Here is a 17,692-nt window from a genome sequence, read left to right as displayed (position 1 = left end):
TGACTCACGCCTTTCCTCCCGGATTTCCGGGGCGCGGCGGCGTGCGGCGGTGGCTGGCGCGAGACGAGTCGGTCCCTCCGGCGTCGCGACCGGCCCGGGGCGTTGAGCGGGTGGACCGCGGCGGGAGGCGCGGCGGCGTCTTGGGCGAAACGCATCAAAATGGATCGGCGAAGCCGAGTAACGAAGGCGTCCTCCGGCCAAGCGCCGCACCACTCCCCGGTGGCGCCTAGGAGGGAAAGGAGGCCTAGCATGTTCGAGAAGGAGGCAGTGAGTGCAGACCGCTAGGCCCGAGGCAGCTTGCCCGCCCTTTAGACCTGCCAGCGCCCGGAGGCGCAGGAAGGATGGCCGCCCTTTTCCTTCTTCCGATGTTCTGACCCCTGCGGAGCTGAGTTTAGGTGGAACAAGGTGGTTCAGACGTGGAAGGCCGAGGGGTTTTAGTTGTTAAATTCAGAGAGCCGTGTGTTAACCAATAGAACGCTTTTACACGATCGGTCTCAGTTCTTTACAGACTTACCTCGCAAATGTCCAGAGTTATCCAATAGTTGTATTGCGCTTTCTAGATACAATTTTAGTATATACATAGTTTACCAACCCCAAATGAGTTTATACCATATATATGCACAACACACACACACACACACACACACACACACACCCCTAGGGGGGTAAAAACTGATATGTACAGACCAATAAAGTCTTGTTATTTGAAGAATATTTCTAAGAGGAAAAATTGAAAATATCTAGTTATTTCTCTGATATCATTAGAAAAAGTCATCGTCCCATTTTATTGGCATTAGAACACTGGCATTTCTATATGATTGTCCTTTGAAAACCATTAATGTAATCAGAACTCCATCTTCTATTGAGGCAATAATGGAAAACATTTTGCCCAAGGATGCAGAACTAACTGAGCTTAGAACATGTGTCCTAGGACACTTGGTATTTTTATATCTACCTCACATGGCTCATGATTGATTGGTAGGAAAAAGCTAGACATAACAGCAAAGACATAAATTTTTGAAAACTGAACTATTTGAAGATCAAATAGTTGTCAAGAGTTATGACAACATTTTAGGTTTTAATGTCTCTTTGTGTCAGTTTACAGAGAAAAGAACAAATAGGAAAAAAGTAAGAATGCCAAGTTCACACACCCAGGAAAAAGCAGAACACTGTACTATGTTAAAGTTTGGGTTACCAATAGTAAATAAAGATTTCTATACTTTGAGACAGACAAGAATAACTTCTATTGCCTATCTTGAAAGTTGAATGAGCCTGGATTCAACATGAAAATACATATTTAGCAAAATCTAGAAGCATGGGTACATGGACCAAGGCAGCTATTTTATATATATATACATATATATGTGTATGTCTATATAATTTTTTATATGTATATATGTTCTTTTGTATATATGTATGTAAATTTTTTTTTTTTTTTTTTTTTTTTTTGGTTTTCGAGACAGGGTTTCTCTGTGTAGCTTTGCGCCTTTCCTGGAACTCACTTGGTAGTCCAGGCTGGCCTCGAACTCACAGAGATCCGCCTGGCTCTGCCTCCCGAGTGCTGGGATTAAAGGCGTGCGCCACCACCGCCCAGCTGTATGTAAATTCTTAAAGTCTAGTTTTCTGAAGGTAAAAACTTTGAACAGGGCAGTGTAGATGTAATTCTAAACAATCTTATTAAATAAGAAACACAGAGCCAAATAAAGAGTTAAAAGGCAGCGGTCAGAGCACTAGCGAATAGCCTTTAGCTTACCAGTTGCTGCTGTCCTTCCCCTCAGAAAGAGACCTACTTCCTGTGTGTCTGTATTTTATTGACTTTCTGTTCTGCCTTCTCATTGGTTCTAAACCCAACCACATGACCTCTTCATCACTGCCTGTCTGAACAGACATCCAGGTCTGTATGGTTGGTACTTGGATTAAAGGCGTGTGTCTCCATGCTGGCTGTGTCTTTGAAAATGCAGAGACTGCCTGACATGTGATTGGATTAAGGGCGTGTGCTACCACTGCCAGACTTCTGCTAAATGGCTTGCTATTGGCTCTGACCCCCAGGCAACTGTATTTATTAACATACAAATAAATGAATAATTTATTTGTAATAAATAATGAACCAAGAAAAGGCTTGAGGTTTATTATAATGGCAGATGCAAACTGGAGTGTCCTTCATGTATTTGTCTGAGTCTAGTTCTTTAGGTTTTTCTTCCTGTCTGTGAATTACTCCCATCTTTCCAGTACATTGCATTTTTGCTTAGCAAGAGTTAGGTCTTTGCAGTCAAAGATTACAAAAACTTAGGCAGATTACTAGAAATTGACAACTTTATCAATCTCACTTAAGCACATGTATTTGAAAACCATAAATATTAGCAAATAAATAGCACTTTTGCTAAATAATTAAATATCTCATTGAAATAATGACACGAGGAAGCTCAGTTTATTCTAGGTCCATGTAGATAAATGCCAGCCAGTAGCTTGTATTGATAACAAATTTGGTGGCATTTAAAAAGATGATAAAGGTTTCATCTCAGCTGAAAGAATAAAGTACTTTTAATAAGAGTATGCTGTAGCATGAATCTTAAAAGTTCTTATTAATAAAAACAAACCTGAGCCAGGTATTGGGGTAAACGCTGGAAGATCAGAGAAGCAGAACAAGCCACAGCTACCTCACCTCGCCAGTTCCTCAGCTGATCCTGTTTGCTCAGACTGGAAGCCTCTGAGTCCTCATCCAGAATGAATCTCAGCTGAACTGCTTCTTGAAAGCCTGAATGCTTAACCAGCCAAAAGCTTCTAGTTTCTGGTCTTCACACCTTATATACCTTTCTGCTTTCTGCCATCACTCCCTGGGATTAAAGGCCCACTTTCTGGGATTAAAGGCATGAGTCACCATCCTTGGCTGTATTCTTGAACAAATGGATTTCTGCCTCTGGAATGCTAGGATTAAAGGTGTGTGATACCACTGCCTATCCTCTATGTTTAATATTGTGGCTGTTCTGTCTCTGACCCCAGATAAGTTTATTAGGGTGCACAATATTTTGGGGAACACAATACCATCACACCTGAGACCTAATCAGAAGATCTAGACTACAGGTAGATGGTGGTGGTGCATGCCTTTAATCCCAGCACTGGGAAGGCAGAGGCCGGCAGATCTCTGAGTTCGAGGAGGCCAGCCTGGTTTATAAAGTGAGTTCCAGGACAGCCAGGACTGTTACACAGAGAAACCTTGTGTTGAAAAACTTTAAAAAAAATTATCTAAACTACATCTTTTTCTCACATGCATTACAACCACATTACTGAAGGCCTTTTACAGAAGTTCTGACACTATGAGTTGGTCTGGCTATCAAGAAAAAATTACAAGGCATACTGAATGGTAAACACCCCAAAGAGAGCAAGCAAGAACCATACATTACAGGAATAAAAGTATCAATAGAACTGTCCAAAACAAATGAAAAAAGAACACAGATTGAAAAAGAAGAGGAGAATGTTTGGAAACGTTGAGGCAGTTATAGAAGTTGTAAATTATTCATAATGGAAATCCCAGATAGAGAATAATTATAAGAAATATTATAAGACCTATGAATTAGAGGCTATTCCACAATGCCAGGAAGGTCAGAGAACACAGCAGAAAACAAGCCAAAACAAAATTTATATGTAGGCATATAGTCTCAAACTACAGAAATGAAAGATGAAGAAAATCCAAAAAGAAGCCAGAAGACAAAAACATACTACCTATAAGAGAAAATTACATTCATATTCTCAAAAATAATGAAGAATAGAGTGAAGTAAAAGTATTCAGAGAAGAAAAGTGACAACTTAGGGTATATATTTATTTTGTATGCATTGGCATTTTGCCTGCATATGTATCTGTGTGAGGGTGTCCGGTCCCCTGGAACTGGAGTTACAGACAGTTTTGAACAGCCATGTGGGTGCTGTGAATTGAATCCAGGTCTTCTGGAAGAGCTACCAGTGCTCTTAGCCACTGAGCCATATCTTCAGCCCCAACATCTTGGGATTTTATACCCTCCAAAACTACTCTCAAATGAGGAAAAAATATTTTTAGACAAAATAATGGAAGATTTGTATCTTCAATAAATCTGCCTTACACAAAATGTTAACAATTTTTTTAATAAAAAGGTGACAAATTTGAATCTACATAAAAGAGCATCAAAGAAAGACTAAATAAAGGTTAATTTAAAAACCTTTAATGTTCCTCTTTTTATTCTAACAGATAATGATTTGTTAAAAATAACAGGAAAGAAATAAAATTATTTTTGCATATGAATGCATGTTAAGTGTGTGTGTTAATGTGTATGTGTTATAGGTAAGATGAATGGCAGCATGACAAAAAGAACGGGAGGGAAGAACTTGAGTTATTTCATTGTTTTAATTGATGCTATCCATGAAGTGTGACAGTGTTAGTTGAAAATGGGTTGGATTAGCTGCATATGCTTATTTCCAAACTTTAGGGTTAAGAGAGGAAGTAGAGGAGGTGGAGGAAAAATAAGTAACACACTAAGAAATTAGAGAAGAGGAATCATATGAAATGCTCAGTTTAAATTACAGTAGAAAAGAATGGAAGGCAAGAAAACAAAGAACAAGGGCATCGAATAGAAAAGAGTAACAAATATGATAGATATTAATCCAGTCATACCAAAAATCACTCTGAATGTCGTTAAAAACAGCAGTTGTTAGAGTGGATTAAACTAAGACTCACTTGTGTTAGTCTTAGTTTAAACCTTACAACAAGGTCACTTAAAATACACATACATAAAAGGAGATGGGTGGAGAAAGACACACTAATATCAAAATTAAGTAGGAGTAGCAATAGACTTCAGACAGAGCAAAAATCAAAGCAAGTAAAGTCATCAGTAATGAAGTAAGGCATTGCATAATGAGGATGGAGCCAGTTGTCTGGGAAAACATCAGTTCTTGCAAATATACAACTAGTGATACGGCATCAAAATATGTGAGAGGAAAATGTATAGGTTTAAAGGATCAATATACTAACATTATGATGGGAAATTTCAGTAATATGGCTGTCAAAAAAATGGACACTGCTGGATCTGGCTCTTGAAGAACATCTTCCTACCATGCATGAGGCCCTAGGTATAATCTCCAACCCTAGAATTTTTTTTTAACTTTCAGCAAATTTTATTATAACAACTTGCAAATAAAAAATATCATGCACTGAAATTAACCAGTTCCAAAGTCTATATACCTCAGTGAACTTCTATGAAGTTAGAATAGTATACAAATATATGTATGCAAGTTTATGTGTGTCTTAGTTACTTTTCCATGTATCTACCAGAGTATACACTACCACCTGATGGTAAATAAATTAATAAATGTAATTAAACTAAAAAAGAAAACTAATAGCCCTTATGAATATTAATGCAAAAAAACAAACACCCTAGAAAAAGCACTAGCATCAGTATTCAATTCAAAGAATTATACACTGTGACCAAGTTTTTCTGAATGCAAAGATAGGTCATCATATAAAAGTCTACCAATGTAGTAGTACATACAACGAAGTAGTATCCATTGATAAGAAAAATAATTTTTGTCAAAATTTACCCTTTCATGATAAAAATACTGAATAAAACAATAACTGGAATTATTAGAACATTAAAAATCATTGTATTAAAAGCCCATAGCCAACATCATATTCAGTGGTAGAAGACTAAAAATTTGTCCTCTAATAGGACTAAGGCAAACATGTCTATTCATCACTTCTAGTCAACATGAAACTGCAAATTCTAGCCAAGCAACAAAAAAGACATTCCTGATTATTAAGAAAATGAAGTTTGCCACTTTAAATTAAGGGACTAGAAAATTACTCCAGGAACTACTGTAGTGTTGTCCAATGTTTTAAAACTGCTGTATGACATTGTCACCTACAGATATGCTGCATTATTTTCACAGTGTTCATAGCCTGGGGTACATGCAGTCCACCAGTCAGTCACAGGTTGGACACACCTATAGGGTACTAAATAAATATTTTATTAGTACAAATTGGATACTTCTGAAGGGAGCATCATGTCAAAAAATCACATGTCAAAAATCATGGACTGATAGATATTACATGTCAAAAATGGACTGATACATATATAATATGTTTACACACAAATATTTATATGCTTTTGTTATCTTTTCAAGTTAAGATTTATAAATGTGTTACCTAAATCTATCACTTATGTAAAGATAACTAAAAGTATGGGTAATAGTTCCATAATTGCAGGTAGGAGGGAAGCATGAAAAGTTGTTTTATCTTTATCCCTCAGCCACTCTCTGGAGGCTACTCTTGTTTCTGGTCCTTTCGAATATTTTGTAGGTATTCTGAATATGTGTACACAAGTTTGTATATTTCTGTATGTCTTGGTTACTTTTCCTGTTGCTGTGATAAATAACCTGACAAAAGTGGCTTAACAGAGAAAGAGTTTGTGCTTGCCTCATGGTCCCAGGGTACAGTCCACCAAGACAGGTGAGTCACAGCAGCAGGGGTCTGAGGTGGCTGATCACATTAAATCCACACTCAGGAGGCAGAGAGTAGTGATTACTTGTGCTCAGCACACTGTCTCCTTTTTATGCAGTTCAGGATCCCTTCTTAGGGAATGGTGCCTCCCATAGTGGATAGGTCTTCTCATTTTAGTTAATCAAATCAAAATAATCCTCTATAGGCAAGCCCAAAAGCTCATCTCTCAGGTGGTTATTTAGTCTCAAATTGATGATAGAAACTGTTAATAATTTGCAGTTAATAGTCAAAGATTTAGTGACTGCATAGAAGTCTGCCTAGATTATTTCAGGTTTGTTAGCTCTGCCTCCACTGTATGCAGATTCTTAAAATCTGAAATGTAATCTTTCTCCCTTTCTCTTTCAGTATGCACAAATCTTAAGAGAAAGATTGAGAGAATCTTTTCATGATGTTCAGTATGTGGAACCCCCATTTGACGATTCAATTGCTGATATAGGCAAAGAATGGAAGAGTGCCCTGGCAAAATTAAAGTTTGCTAATTCATATAGAATGGAGCCATTGAGGAAATTCCAAGCACATCCAGTAGAAACTAAAATCCAGCAGATATTAAAGGTAATCAGGGACCAAGGATATAGCTCAGTGATAGACACTTGTCTGGCACATATGAGACCATTGAGACTATTCTAAGCCAAAATAAGTCATATGATCATATCTATTAGGAAGTCATGTGTGTGTGTGTGTGTGTGTGTGTGTGTGTGTGTGTGTGTGTATTCACTATAGGGACTGACCTTAAAAATATAGAGGCTAAATGATCCTACAATTCTGAGTGGTCGTTGAATTCAGTGTGAACCTAAAGGGAAAGAAAACCAAGTTCCCTGTAAACTAAATTCTGACATGCGGCTGTGTTGCTAGATCCTAACTGCTCCCTCGGGGGAGGAGGTGAGAAGGTGTGGCATCGCCAGATACCAGGAGTCAGTTGAAGGCAGACAGCAAACTTGTTTATTATAAACGGGGAAGGACTTATATATCCTCCTTCCAGCACCCAGTCTGTGTTGCAATCTGGTGGCATCGCGTGGTCATCCCTCATTGGCTGGGCATAATCAGGAACTCCAGCATCACCTGTTGCTAGGCCCTCAGGCAGACTCCAGGTTGGCTCATAAGGAAGTACATTATGTGCATGCCTTGGCAACTGGTCTGAGCCAATTTCCTCGACCCTGTGGGCCTCTCCTACTACAGGGCTGGATAGCTGGTACACCTCAGATAGGACAAGAAAGGTGCATTTCTGGCTTTGCTACCTGAAAGCAAACTGGTTTTAGTGACTCTTATGGATAGGTATGGAGAAAAAGGCATTTTTTCCATGTCAGTAACTACATAGGTGGTACCAAAAGGTTTTGCTCAAGCAGTGAAACCATGTCCCATACAGCAGCTGCAGTTGTAGATCCTGCCTGGCCAAGTTTACAGAACAGCCAAACAGATGGAATGAAAGAGGCCGTGGTAACAATCACAATGGCAGTGCTTTATACAGCCCCTTCATGATACCATATATTTTTGAGTAAGGTAGATATAATTCTAAATATTTCCATTATAAGTTTTCTTCAATAAAAGCTCTTACTTCACAGGTAAAGGACTCAATGTGGATATTCTGCCAGCTGCTAAGTATGTCTATTCTAATCATGCTAGTTCCATAACTGGCTCAGGATGGGTTGGAGAACCTGATGTTTGCTATGTGAAATGGACTTGAGTTGACACTCCATCAACCAACTTATGGGTCCCATTCTCAACCTGTATGACCAGGAGCTCAGTTTGCATCTGCATGCTGAGTGTCAACATTTGTTTTCCAGCAGCTGCAGTTCCTTAGCTACAGGAGATATCTCTCTCTCTCTGTAGGTTTCCACCTCACCTAAAATTAAACTGCTATAAGGCAAATGGAGAGAAAAGCAAACTTTTGAAATTTGAAAGTATGATTAAAGGTGTTTGGGCTGAGGCAGGTAACCCCAGGAAGGTGCCTAGTAAAGTAAGGCTAGTTGAAGAAGTGGTGTGCCTGTTTCCTCTTCCGTCTCTGGTACTGGAGAGGACCCTTTTCACAAGAGCTTTATCTCCTACTTTCAGGAAGAAAAAGGAAGAGCAAGCTACTGCATCCACAATTTTTTCAAGTACTTTTGGGTCAAAATTATGAGAAAGCAGCATATTTTAACATGGCATATTCTGAACCTTCCATCTCTCCATTGTTAACTATGTATTTCAAATTAATTGATGTTTGGCAAAGATATTATAGCTTATGGTTTGGGAAAAGAATTCTGATCAACACTAATAGTATGTGTGATATAAGAGGGTATATTTTTGGTCTGTCACTTGACCCTACCACATAAATAAAATTAAACACAATTGAATAAATGGGCTAGGGATGAACCTCATTTTCAGAAGCCACCCCTGGGTCCTGAGGCCAGAGTTACAGTCAGAATATGGTGTTGGAGAGACTCCTAGACAGACAAGCAGTGGGTTGGGTTCTCTCTGAGAGAAGACTGACCTTGAATTTGAGTTAGATTCAGAAGAAAGCAGCTGATACTCAGTATTGGGACAATAGATAGAAGACCAGATGCAGGCCTTAAACCAGCTGTATAAATGGAAGGAACCTATCAGGGAGCCAATAGGAGAAGTCAGGAGGGAGAAGAGAGGAAAGAGGGTAGAACTAGCAGGGTGCAGGAGCATTGAGGGAGGACATCTACTTGACTTTTTGTTCCTATGAAGTTGATTGATAGTAGTCCATTTGTTGTCACTGGAACTTAGTGCGCAGTCTTGGGTGTACTCCCAGGAAACCAGTTAATCAAACACTTTGTGATCCCCTCCTTCATAGGTTTAGCTTTGCTCACAGTTTGTAAGAAAGGCTCCTGAGATGAAGACATGGCTCAGTGGTTAAAAGCACTGGCTGCTTTTCCAGAGGATCCACATGGTGCCTCACAACTATTTAAAACTCCAATTCCAGGAGATCCAACACCCTCTTCTGGCTTCTTTTGGCACCAGGCACACATGTGGTGCACAGACATATATGAAGGCAAAACATTCATACATTTAAAATAAATCTGATTTGTTTTTAAAGAAAGGCTCCTGCTCCATGGTCTGAGCCATGTCTCTTTTCCTCACATGTGTTAGTTTATTAGTAAAGATGCTAAGTTGTTGATGCCATAAGGAGTGAGAGACCCAGAGAAGACAGTGACATTGTGACAAGCAACAGCCACCTTGGTCCAGATCACAGGTACATTGGAACATGCAATCATAAGCACACAAGGTTTCCTTTCTTTACTATCAATTTCCAGAAAGCTTTTGAAATTCTTTTTTCTCTCTAGTGAGAAATGGAAACTGGGTTATTTACAGTAAGTTGACAGAGTAGCCTCATAAGCAGAAACTTACAGCCCAAGTGTTGATCATGAACGGCATTTGAATATAATTTTTTTAAGGCAGAGTTTCACTATCGTAGCTTTGGTTGGCCTGGAACTTACTGTATAGGCCAGGCTGGCCTAGAACTATAGAGAGCCGTGTGCCCTGGCCTCCTGTGCCCTGGAATTAAAGGCATGTGCCACCAAATCTGACTTTTGACAATTGGACATAATTTTGAAAACAATTAAATTGGTAAGTATAATATATGGTAATTTTCAGGAATACATGTATTTTAAAACAGCTGTATGTATTATTTAGATACATGTTTTCTACTTATATAAAAACATTTTGTTTAATAATTGAAACTTTTTTCTTAACTTTTTTTAAAGGACAGTCTTAAAGATCTCAAATATGATGAAAAAGCCTTCTCTCATATATCACTTGACTTGGCAGATCGAGTATTGGCAGCAGTCAAAGAATTGGGGTACTACCGTTATAAATTCATTATAAAAGTATTATTTATTCAAAAGACTGGTCAAGCAATAAATGTAAGTGCCCTGATGACCTAACATCCATTCATTTGAGATTTGAGGTGTCCCCAGGGATGTAGAGATCCTGAAGGGCCACTTGAATACAAAGATCATTTTGTTAAAAAAACAAACAAACTGTTTTTCATTGCAAATTATTAGAAAAGTACTAGCCTAGAAATACAATTTCGCTATCAATAATTTACTAGATTACATAGCCTATTTCTTGGTCATAGAAATTTTGATCATTTTTAAAATTTTTTATTTTATGTGCATTGGTGTTTTGCCATGGGTGTCAGGTCCCTTGGAAAAGAAATTACAGACAGTTGTGAGTTGCCATGTGGGTGCTGGGTATTGAACCCAGGTCCTCTGGAAAAGTAGTCCCTGCTCTTAACTGCTGAGCCATCTCTCCAGCCCTGAAATTTTGATAATTTAAATGTCATTTAAATTAATTAACCAGTAAGCCAGGTGTAATGGTACACACTTTAAATCCCATCACTCAGGAGGCAGAGGCAGACGGTTCCCTGTGAGTTCAAGGCCAGCCTGGTCTACATAGTGAGTTCCAAGACAGCCAGGGTTACATAGAGACACCTTGTCTCAAAAACATCAAAATAAATATTAATTAACCAGTAAGTTTCATTTAGGCATGTTAGGTAATGAAGAATGTTATATTTATATTATGATGTTGTTATTAATGTATGATTTTTTAGGGATGAACAAGAAAGGAAAGGGTATAGCTTAACAGTGATATGTTTATGTGTCATGTTGAAAAGACTCAATTGTGCTTTCTAGTTTTATGTCAACTTGGCACAAGCTAAAGTCATCAGAGAGGAAGGAATCTCAGTTGAAAAAATGCCTCCATAAGTTCTGAAGCCTGTAGGACATTTTCTTAATTAGTGATTGATGTGGGAGACTCCAGCCCATTGTGAGTGGTGCCACCCCTGGACCAGTAGTCCTGAGTGCTGTAAGAAAGCAGGCTGAGAAAGCCAGTAAGCCACTTCTCCATGGCCTCTGAATCAGCTCCTGCCTCCAGTTCCTGTCACAAAGAATGTGTGGCCATTTTGGATCCATCACAGACAGTAAACCTTGTCCTTGGAGGCATCACAAAGGAGTCATGGCCTCAACAGCACCACACTCAGCACCATTGCTGCCAGACAAGACCCTAACAAGCTTTTGGCTGAAGATTTTTAAATGTGGGTCTATAGTCAGTGGTACTAGGCTCCATGACAGAGCCCTTGGTTCCTGCCTAGGATTTACTGTAAGGCAACTACCAGCCTCCAGCAAAGGAGGAAGCCAAGCAGTATTACTCTTGAATCTCTCTATGAAAGGGAAATTGGGCATACCCTTAAAAAATACTTTTTAATCACGTGTGTGCTTGGGGGATGGGGGTGTGCTCATGAGTGAAGGTCCATGAGGAGGCCAGAGGTGACAGATTTCTCTAGAGGTAAGAGTTACAAGGTAAGGTGGTTGTAAGCCATCTGATGTGGGTGCTGGGAATTGAACTTGGCTCTTCTGGAAACAATACATGCTCTTAGCTGCTGTGCCATCGCTCCAACCTCTTGATTTTCCTCATAGTGCTAGGATGGAACCGAGGGCTTTGAGCACACTGGGCAGGTGTGTATAATTTGAGCTACCCCACCCAGCCTAACAAATTATTTCTTAAATACAACTTTCTGAGACATTGGCACAATATTTAAAAAATCTAACTATGTAATTTAAAAGTTACCTAACATATCCCATCTGAATCTTTTAAATTTTCTCTCACAGATTGCCAGCAGATGGATCTGGGATGTGGCATGGGACAGCTGGGTACAAGCTAAACATGAAACAGAGACCTACGTGGCATTGGTTTTGGTATTTGCTCTCTATTGTGAATAGCTCAGGACTAAAACAGTTTCACACACACCCCTTTTCAAAATAAATCACATGTACAGATTTGTTAGCCTCATGTGTTATCTTACAAACAATTAAAAGCCAGTTATATTTATTTATTAACAGTGTATTACCCCCAAATAGTAGGAAAGGTAGGTATGGATTTTTATAGATTCCAATACAGAGGGATATTTATTCTTTTTAGATTTAAGAAAATTAGGTAGCCAGGCATGGTGGCATGAGCCTTTAATCTCAGCACTTGGGAGGCACAGGGAGGTGGATCTCTGTGAGTTCCAGGCCATCCTGGTCTACATGTTGAGTTCTGGGCCAGCTTGGTCTACATAGTGAGTTCCAGGACAGCCAAGGGCTACATGAGAGCCTGTCTCAGAAAATAAAATAAAATTAGGGCTTGCCATAGGAAATTAACCTGAATTCCCAAGTAATGTAAATGCAAGATACATTTTGGAAAACTTACAAGGACAGATGCATTTTGAGTGGTATTTTAATATTTCATATTTGTTCTTTTGAAAGGAATCCCTAAGCTTAAAGGAAAGATGTTTAAGTATTAGTGCTTTCTTATCTAAATTCCTCCTTCTCCATTCAAAATACAAATGAGTGGCTTTTCCACTGAGTGGTCTGCTAGGCTCATTTAGATACAAGAACTGAAAAACCCCAAATAATTATTTAAAGAAAAATGCATTTCCCAGGAATGTGATAAGAATCCAGGCTTTCTGTCATCTGACTCTGGTTTAACTTGGTGGAATTTAATCACATTTCCACGACTGGGCTGGAATCTACGGTGACTTACAAGAGAATGGAAAGAGTGGGTCTGATGTCCACACTGGGATATCTACCAAGGGTCGTGTAGGCTTGAGGGAGTAGCTAATAGTGTGGTTTAGCAGTAGAGTGTTTGCCTGGAATGCTGAGGCCCTGGGTTTCATCCCCAGCAACCCCTTCCAACAATAGAGTTCAGTACTGCAGCATGAAAACTTGGGACGCAAGCAGTCACTCCAGGGCAGTGCTGCCAAGTGGAGAGGGCAGAGGTGGTGCACAGCTCAGCAGCGGGCTTGGTACTGACTTCTGTGTAGCTCCTGGAGAAGAGGACACTGGGGAGTTCTTAGTGATGGGATGGTAATGGTTGGATGTACACAAGATGCTGGGAGTGTTAGAGAGAGCAGACACTTTACTGCAAGACTGACTTGGTACCCTTCCCCCAAAGTCACCAGACCACTGTGACTTCTGTAGCAATGCAACCATTGTCCTTAAGGAACTGTAAAGGTCAAATACCTTGAATGTTACATAAATGTTTACATTGGTTATTATAAGAAATCTGAACATCTCCTGGGCGGACTGCCTGCTTCTCCAGGTTTTATGGTGAGAGAAAGGGAAAGGGAGGAAGGAGATAAGGAAGAGAGAGAAGGGAGAAGAGGAGCAGGAAGGGGTGTATCTTTTGTGTCTTCTGACTTTCATAAGGATGTTGATCCCGTTGTGGAAGCCCCGCCCTCGTGTCCTCATCTGAGGACCCTGAGTCCTCCCAAAGGCCTTACTTCCAAGCAGTATCATGTTGAGGTTTAAGGCTTCAGCATACGAATTTTGAAGGGAAACAACAACAATAATAACTCTACATAGTAAGCATACTGGTTCTTTGAAAGCCTGTCAATAACTGGTCAGTGCCCAGTGGGGATTCTGTTTCCTAGTTTGTAGACTGACAGCAAATGCAGCTCTGTTTTTTCCTACTTCTGCACTGAGAAAACAAGAACAACAACATGATGTTGTATAAATGTGGATCATCTTTTAATACCAAAAGCAAGGGGCTGGAGCGGTAGCTCAGCAATTAAGAACACACACTGCTCTTGTAGAGGACCCAAGTTAGGTGTTTATCACTCAAGTTGGGTGGCTCATAACATCTGTTACTAAGCTCTCTGGCCTCTGTAGGCACCTGCACTCACATGCATACACACTTTCCCCTTACACACAATTAAAAACAGTAAAAATAAGCTTTAAAACGAAACAAGATCTCTTATTGGCCCAAGACTTGATGGTTAGCCTGGCTGGATCCACTTTTCCACCTCACCAGCACTGGATTACAAGTGTGCCACCATCATGCCTAATTTTTTTTTAATGTTCTTCTGGGAATTGGACACAGGTCCTTGTGTTTACAAGGTAAACACTTTACTGTCTCTCCAGCCTTTAAATTCTTGATTTTGAACAAGTTATTCTCATGCAGTCCTTTTCTGTTGTAGCTACTCCAGTTTAATTATCCAACTTATTGGTCCTTTTTATTGCTTATAGCTTTCTCATCTTCATTGATCAAATTATATTTCATGGCCCACCGGTGTAGTCAATTCTCTAGAAACATTCTAAATTTGTTCTGCTTCCTTGTTTGGGAAAACAACTTCCTGAATGAAGTGGTTACTCAGTTTTGTCCATATGTAAATCTAAGTAGCGACTGTGGCGAAGAACACCATAAAGTCAGACAGTTTCCTTCAGTCCCAAGTGGGACATCCTCACTTGGCTTGGTAGAAGTTTTCTTTCCTACTCTCTGGCACTCACTCCTTTCTTAAACTTACTATGGATAGGCCTTTTCCTTTGCTTTCAGCTGCTGATCTTAAAGAGGCAACACAAGGCTTCTGAGGAGAAACTTTGGGCTTGCCCCCATGTCTGGTCATACCTGCTGCTCACTGTCTCCTGTAATGGCGATTGTTCCAAGGCCCCATCCTTTTACCTCCTTACAGGTTGCCTTCCAACAGCATCACTTTCTCTGTTGCCATGGCTTCCCCCTTTCTAAGGTGCATTTTCATACAAACGTGTGTCTCTGCCCCCCAAACTACCACCTCTGCACTTACTTCTGTACTAGAACTCCTCGGGGTTGTCTTCCCCCACTCCCTCCAATCCCTAGCCCTCCTGTAACTTTCTTTCATTCTCTTCCACCTAGTTTCTGGAACCACCACTCTACTAGAACTTCTTCAAAAATTCAAGTTAGCCAGTCATTCCCCAACTTCTAAATTGACCACTCTTTCTGAAATGCTTTTCAAGGTTTCCAATACTTGAATTTTTTTTTTTCTTCATCTTACTGCCAAAAGTCAGGTGCCTCTAGATTGGGGCTTTTTTCTAACCTATAGCTACATACTTTACTGGGCCTCATAAGGCTTATAACCCCCAACTTTCCCCCATGTGCCAGTGTCTGCGAGCTGAGTATAGTGACCAGCAAGGCAGCTTTATTTGGTGAATAAATGAATGATTCCGTAGATTCCCATCACTTGACACAGTTCTTGGTTCGCGGTATGCAGGCAGTTGGGCACCGTTATTCTTCACTTCCAAGTGGGGAAATGGAGGGCCAGAGAGATTAAATTTACCTCTAATCCTTGTCTTCTCCATGTGCCGTTGTCTCTCTGTCTTTCACTCCTAACTCTTGTGTCATTTGCACTGTTCTCAAGCCAAATTAGAATAAAGGATGGACCTTAACATACTTCCTGTTTTCCAAATTGTTATCCCGTTTCCATCTTGAAACATGTGGTACTTAATCTCAATTGTATACTTGATGAGACTCTAGGATCATCTAGAAGATTGGACTTTTGAACACCTGTGAGGGATTATCTAGATCAGTCTCTGGACACGCTTGTGGGGAGAATAGCTTAATTAGATTGAGTTGGGAAGACAGGGTCACTGTGGGTAGCACCATACCCTGGGATAGGATCCTGGACCACACAGGAAGCAAAGAGTGAGCTGAGTGCATTCATTCATCACTCTCTGCACTCTGATTGTACATGATGTGCCTACTGGACTGAGCCAGAGAAACCCCTTTTCCCATAATTGCTTTGTCAGAGTATTTTTTATCACAACAGGAAAAGAAACAGAGACAAATCCCAATTTCCATGTTACATCTCCCTGTATTTGTCCTTGTTTCTTAACTTTCAAGTTTTATAACATTAAAATCTTTTGTTTCGTTTTTATTTGCAAGTAAGCGCTCTCCCATCTAAGCTGCCCTTAAGTTCAGTTACATATTTGTGTATTGCTTTAGCTTGAAGTTGCTGATCTATAGGGCAAACACCCTCATCTACGGCACTCCCTTCACCTCTGCTTTGTGCAAGTGAAGGCCGAGTCTGTATTTGTTGACTTCATCTTTCGCCTGCACGCACTATGTGTAATTCAGATGGGGAGTTAGAAGTCATCCATGAGGTCTCTCAGACTCTTGCATGCTGTGAACCACCCTGGTGATGAAAGGGAACTAGAATTCTAAAATCCAGGAGACTTCTGCTAGATCACCACCACCTTCCAGGTTATCTACCTGGTCCTGTACTTCCTCGGAGACGAGGTGGGGAGTGGTGGTGGGGGGGCGGCTCTCTGCTCCTCCTTTGTTCTCTGGACCTTCCATGCTCCTCTGTACTTCTTTCAAAGGCCGGGAGGAACTTTCAAATGCCGTGGGGAAATCCAACAGGTAAATTAGAAACCCTATCCAAACACCATGGTCCCATTTCCAGGACCTCCCAATCTCGTGTCCTTCAGGTGCTTATGGGCTCAGCCAGTCTCATCATGTGGTCTTGGGGACCGCCACCTATGTTCTCCACGACTGTCTGGGTTAGCCCAGCTAGAGAGCCGCTCTGACTTTTCACGTGGCCATTAGGACCACTGTCCCAAGGTCGCAGCAGAAGCAGATGTGAAAACAAAGGAGCCAAGGGCGCCTTGGGGATCCTGGGATGTGCAGAGTGAAGATGGAGAGGTGGGGTGGAGAAGGGGAAAGGGTAGAGGGTGGAGGAAGAGGACCGCAGGGAGCGGGGATCTCACAGGGGGAGGAGGCGGGGCCCCTGAAACGGACGACCCTCAGGGCCGGGGAGGGATGAGGTAGCGGAGCGGGGAGACCCACCCTTCATTCTCAGGAGGGAGCGCGGACCCCGGTGGAGAAGGACGGCCCGCGGGTATGGGGCCCGGTGAGGGGAGGAGCGGGGACCGGGTGGGGTAGGGAGGGCCCCGCGGGCTGGGGACCCCCGGCTGACGGCGCGGCGGCGGAGGAGGGGAGGGGGCGGGACCGCGGCGGGGCGGGGCGGCGGAGCTGCGGCTGACGCGGAGGGCCGGGCCGGGGGCGCAGGGCAGGGGCGGCGGCGAGCTCGCCAGGCGGCCGGGAACCCGGGCGGGGCTGGGGCCGAGGCGTGCGTCGGCCGGCCGGCGGGGCTCGGGCCGGACGCGGCGCGCCGGGCTCAGGCGGCAAGGCGGCGGGCCCCGGCGGAGGCCGGTGGAGGCGCGCGGCTGCGGCCGGCTGACGTGAGCGGCGTGCGGGTCTGGGCCGGCGGCGCGCTGGCGGCCATGGCGGTGGCGCTGGCGGGCCGCGGGGCGCGCGGCGGCAGGGGCCGGCCCCCGGGCGGGCGGGCGGAGGGGGCGGGGCCGGGGCGCCGGGCGGCCCGCGCGACGGCGGCGGCGGCGGCGGCGGCGGCAGCGGCGGCGGCCGGGACCAGGCGAC

At 42.1% G+C, this 17,692-nt stretch overlaps 1 protein-coding gene across 2 annotated transcripts; it reads left to right on the top strand.

Moving 5' to 3' along the window:
• The first annotated feature begins 41 nt into the window (after window positions 1-41).
• On the top strand, window positions 42-12,300 carry Dynlt2 (dynein light chain Tctex-type 2). 2 transcript variants are annotated; one of them, XM_059272915.1, is made up of 4 exons: window positions 42-267; window positions 6,869-7,075; window positions 10,228-10,386; window positions 12,133-12,300. In XM_059272915.1, the coding sequence occupies exons 1-4, from the start codon at window positions 160-162 to the stop codon at window positions 12,241-12,243; spliced, it is 585 nt and encodes a 194-aa protein (XP_059128898.1). In that variant the 5' UTR covers window positions 42-159; the 3' UTR covers window positions 12,244-12,300. The 2 variants fall into 2 exon arrangements, with proteins under 2 accessions (XP_059128898.1, XP_059128899.1); XM_059272916.1 differs by lacking the exon at window positions 10,228-10,386.
• Window positions 12,301-17,692: the final 5,392 nt, after the last annotated feature.

Source organism: Peromyscus eremicus, chromosome 8b (assembly GCF_949786415.1).
Source record: "Peromyscus eremicus chromosome 8b, PerEre_H2_v1, whole genome shotgun sequence".
Lineage (NCBI taxonomy): Eukaryota > Metazoa > Chordata > Mammalia > Rodentia > Cricetidae > Peromyscus > Peromyscus eremicus.
The sequence above is the reverse complement of the archived record's forward strand: the minus strand, read 5'-3'. Positions and strand labels throughout refer to the sequence as shown.

What these genes read in the sequence shown, in the direction of transcription:
- Dynlt2 (XM_059272915.1), top strand. Translation starts at nt 160, where the DNA reads ATGGATCGGCGAAGCCGAGTAACGAAGGCGTCCTCCGGCCAAGCGCCG. An exon ending in GCATGTTCGAGAAGGAGGCA is followed by an intron (nt 268 to 6,868) that starts GTGAGTGCAGAC and finishes TTTCTCTTTCAG; the next exon opens with TATGCACAAATCTTAAGAGA. An exon ending in AGACTGGTCAAGCAATAAAT is followed by an intron (nt 10,387 to 12,132) that starts GTAAGTGCCCTG and finishes TTTCTCTCACAG; the next exon opens with ATTGCCAGCAGATGGATCTG.